This window comes from Macadamia integrifolia, chromosome 4, assembly GCF_013358625.1.
Source record: "Macadamia integrifolia cultivar HAES 741 chromosome 4, SCU_Mint_v3, whole genome shotgun sequence".
NCBI lineage: Eukaryota > Viridiplantae > Streptophyta > Magnoliopsida > Proteales > Proteaceae > Macadamia > Macadamia integrifolia.
The window spans coordinates 13655215-13658171 of NC_056560.1; the positions used below are offsets into that span (position 1 = coordinate 13655215).

Below are 2957 nucleotides of genomic sequence, written 5' to 3' on the forward strand. Positions count from 1 at the left end.
TTCTGTGGACGTTACAGAAAAGTAAGGAAAAAAATTATTCTTTACCCCTCTCAAGTCTCATCTTCACCCACAAATAAGGGAAGTGCATATCTCATGTGGTGGGCATGAATTCTGAAAATGATTTCATCAGAAGGGTTAATAGGGAAAGGGTGTTTCAACAGTTATATACCGTCATGAATTCATGAGGAAAAGTTGGAAAGTTGGGAAAATATTGTGTTCACATCAGGAAGAATCCTACCCTGACTTTCTGTACAGACCCGTGAGAAAAAAAAAATGGATCTTTTTGAAGGAGAAGTCCCCTTCCTTCTACTTCTTCACTCTTTCTTTCCCATTCCTTGTTCTAATCATGCTCACGCTTTTCTTCTCTAGTAGAAGAGTAGTAGACCTGTAAACCAAGAAGATAACTAATGGAAGAGTGAAATGGAGAAAATTAAATAGCAGTGATGGTAGATTCGTAGTTGTACACAAAAATTAAATCTTCTGTGTTTTGTTTCTTCCTTGAAGGGGTCTCACAAATCAAAACAGGAGATCATGGGTCACAAGAGGGAGATAACTTGAGAATTATTTATGAGCATCTGACTGCATGCTGCCACCAGTAACTGTAACAACATCTCTTTACCCTTTTCTTTTACCTCTCCGGGGAGTGACAGCTCAGTTTCACTTGACACCACACTTCAGTTTGAAACGTTCTCTGTTTTCAGCTTTCGAAACTACTCCCCCCTTTCAAGTGGCTCCAACCCCAAGAAAGTCTATGAAGGGTGGTGGGGGTGGTGGTGGTGGTGGTGGTGGTGGTGCAATGCTGCTCTCAAAATGGCTGGTTACATTGTTCTCTGCGACAGATACTGATGATGATGCTTCAACTACTGAAACTTGGTAGCTTGACTGTTGCATTGCCATCATTGTTAGAGGGTGGTGGTGGGTATAATAGGAATCCTTGTGGTTGGATTCGTCGAAGCTTGGCCTATCCCAAGACCTGTTCTGACCTGAGAAGCCCGGCATGTTATTGTTATTAGAACCTGCAGAACACCCAATCACAGCTTACACAGAGATGGAAGAAGTAGCTTTGGAAGTTAGAACTTAGGAGACTTGTCGATGTAGGGACCTTTAATTGGTCCCCATAAGCAGGGAAAAGGAACAACATCTGAAGGATTAGTGCCTACTTTGTCTAGTACAAATCGTTTCTTTGAAGCCCCATCTTCTTAAATTAGTTAAACAAAAAGGCTCAAAGACGGCATTTTTATTATAATCAAAACCAGTTAGAACTTGTCCCACCAGAGAAAAAAAAAGAAAAGAAAAGAAAAGTAGAAACAATCAGAACATAGCAGCACGGAAACCCAAATGCACAGAAAACTAACAAACTACAGAAAAGGTAGCAAAGGGATCAAAAAGGACATACCGGAGAAGAAATCAAAAGGGGCCTGCCCTGCAGAAAACCCACTATGAGGGAGACTGTTGTTGCTGGAGAAACCATGATGAAACACATCCCTACCAGTTGAAAATGATTCTTCTCCACCACTGGTCAGATGGGGTAAACCATTTGATCCACCTTGATCACCACCAATGAGAACTGCAAATGGGTAGGGAGAAGGGTTGGTGAAGTCTGATCTTGTGGCTGCATCTGGGCAGTAAAAGGTAGCACCTTCCTCCAACCTTCTGTTGACAGTATGGCCTAACTTTCTCCTCCTGTAAGCACTGGACTGCTCTCTGTATTTCCTGGCCATTATAACATGCCAATGGTTCTTGACTGCATTATCAGTCCTCCCGGGAAAGAGCCTAGCAATCATGGCCCATTTGTTTCCGTACAATCTATGAGCAGCCATTAGCCTCTCCTCTTCTTCTTCACTGAAAGATCTTCTGTTGATCCTTGGGTCTAACTGGTTGAACCATCTCAATCTACAACTCTTACCTACAAACCCCAAAATATTAACGAAAGGAAAACCATAAAAGTTAGATCATTTTGGGTCAAGAACTGTTTTGTTTTCTATTTCTAAAGTCCCTCTTGTTTCTTACCTGACCTTCCTTCCAACTTCTCTGCGATTAAGTTCCAGTTCTGAGGTCCATAAAGAGAAACAAGTTCCTTGAGTTTAGTGTCTTCGGCGGGCCTCCAATGCCCTCTGGCACAAAGCCTTGACTGCCCACTATCTATTTCCTTCCCATTCATTGAATTCACATTTGGGTTTTCCTCATTTAAATTGTTGTAGTTGTTGTTGTTGTAGCTGTCTTCCATGGCGGCATTGTTTTCTACAAACCCATCGTTGGAATCTGAGCCCTTACAGTGGCAACTATCTCGCGAAGAAGAGCCACCCGAAACTACTCCATACTTGGGACTGAGGGAAAGAGAGCCCATATCAGCTAAAACCCCCATTGAAGGAGGGGAAGAGGAAGTAGAGGAATGATTACTTAGCCAATTCCATGAGTTATCAGTGCTGCTGCCGCAGAACTGTTGCAAGGTCATGTTCATGGCCAGAGAAAAGACGATAAGAGCCGGGGGGGGGGGGGGGGGAGATTGACAGAGATGAAAAAGGGTGAAGGGAGAGTTGCTAAGGAAGGCAAAAGCTTGAAACAGCAAAAGTGTTTTAACAGAAACCCACACGTCTTCTCCCCTCTTAAGAATGAGAGTTCAGTGTTCACTTCACCACCCTGACTGACCCTGACCTTTGTCTTAACTATTCTTTTTCTAATCCACGTCATTCACAAGTGTAAATGTACCTCATTTCAAGCGTGAGAGATGAGAGACCTCTCCCCCTCTGAGTCTCTCTCTCTCTCTCTCTTACCACTCACCAGTTACCATATCTCTTAAGGCTGTCTCTCTCCACCTTGACAGAAAAAAACACAACTGTGGTCTGCTAGCTTGGGGCCTGCACAGGCCAAGACACCTTTCTTTTCAAGGCCAGAAGTGAAGGCTTGACACAACAGCTCCTGCCAAGGCTAGTAAATAACATAACTCTCCATCCACA

The 2957-nt window shown here is 43.3% G+C and overlaps 1 protein-coding gene across 1 annotated transcript; it reads right to left on the reverse strand.

Annotated features, from left to right (window-relative positions):
* Positions 1-458: 458 nt before the first annotated feature.
* Positions 459-2668, reverse strand: LOC122076212. Its single transcript, XM_042641536.1, has 3 exons — positions 2011-2668; positions 1397-1906; positions 459-1016 (listed from the first exon to the last, which is right to left on the reverse strand). Exons 1-3 carry the CDS (start codon positions 2459-2461, stop codon positions 724-726), a joined length of 1254 nt encoding a protein of 417 aa, XP_042497470.1. The 5' UTR covers positions 2462-2668; the 3' UTR covers positions 459-723.
* Positions 2669-2957: the final 289 nt, after the last annotated feature.

Excerpts from the sequence above, each read along its gene's own strand:
- LOC122076212 (XM_042641536.1), bottom strand. The coding sequence starts at position 2,461 with ATGAACATGACCTTGCAACAGTTCTGCGGCAGCAGCACTGATAACTCA. Across the intron at positions 1,907-2,010 it reads GAAGTTGGAAGGAAGGTCAG|GTAAGAGTTGTAGATTGAGA; the intron begins GTAAGAAACAAG and ends TGGGGTTTGTAG. Across the intron at positions 1,017-1,396 it reads CCCTTTTGATTTCTTCTCCG|GTTCTAATAACAATAACATG; the intron begins GTATGTCCTTTT and ends GGTGTTCTGCAG.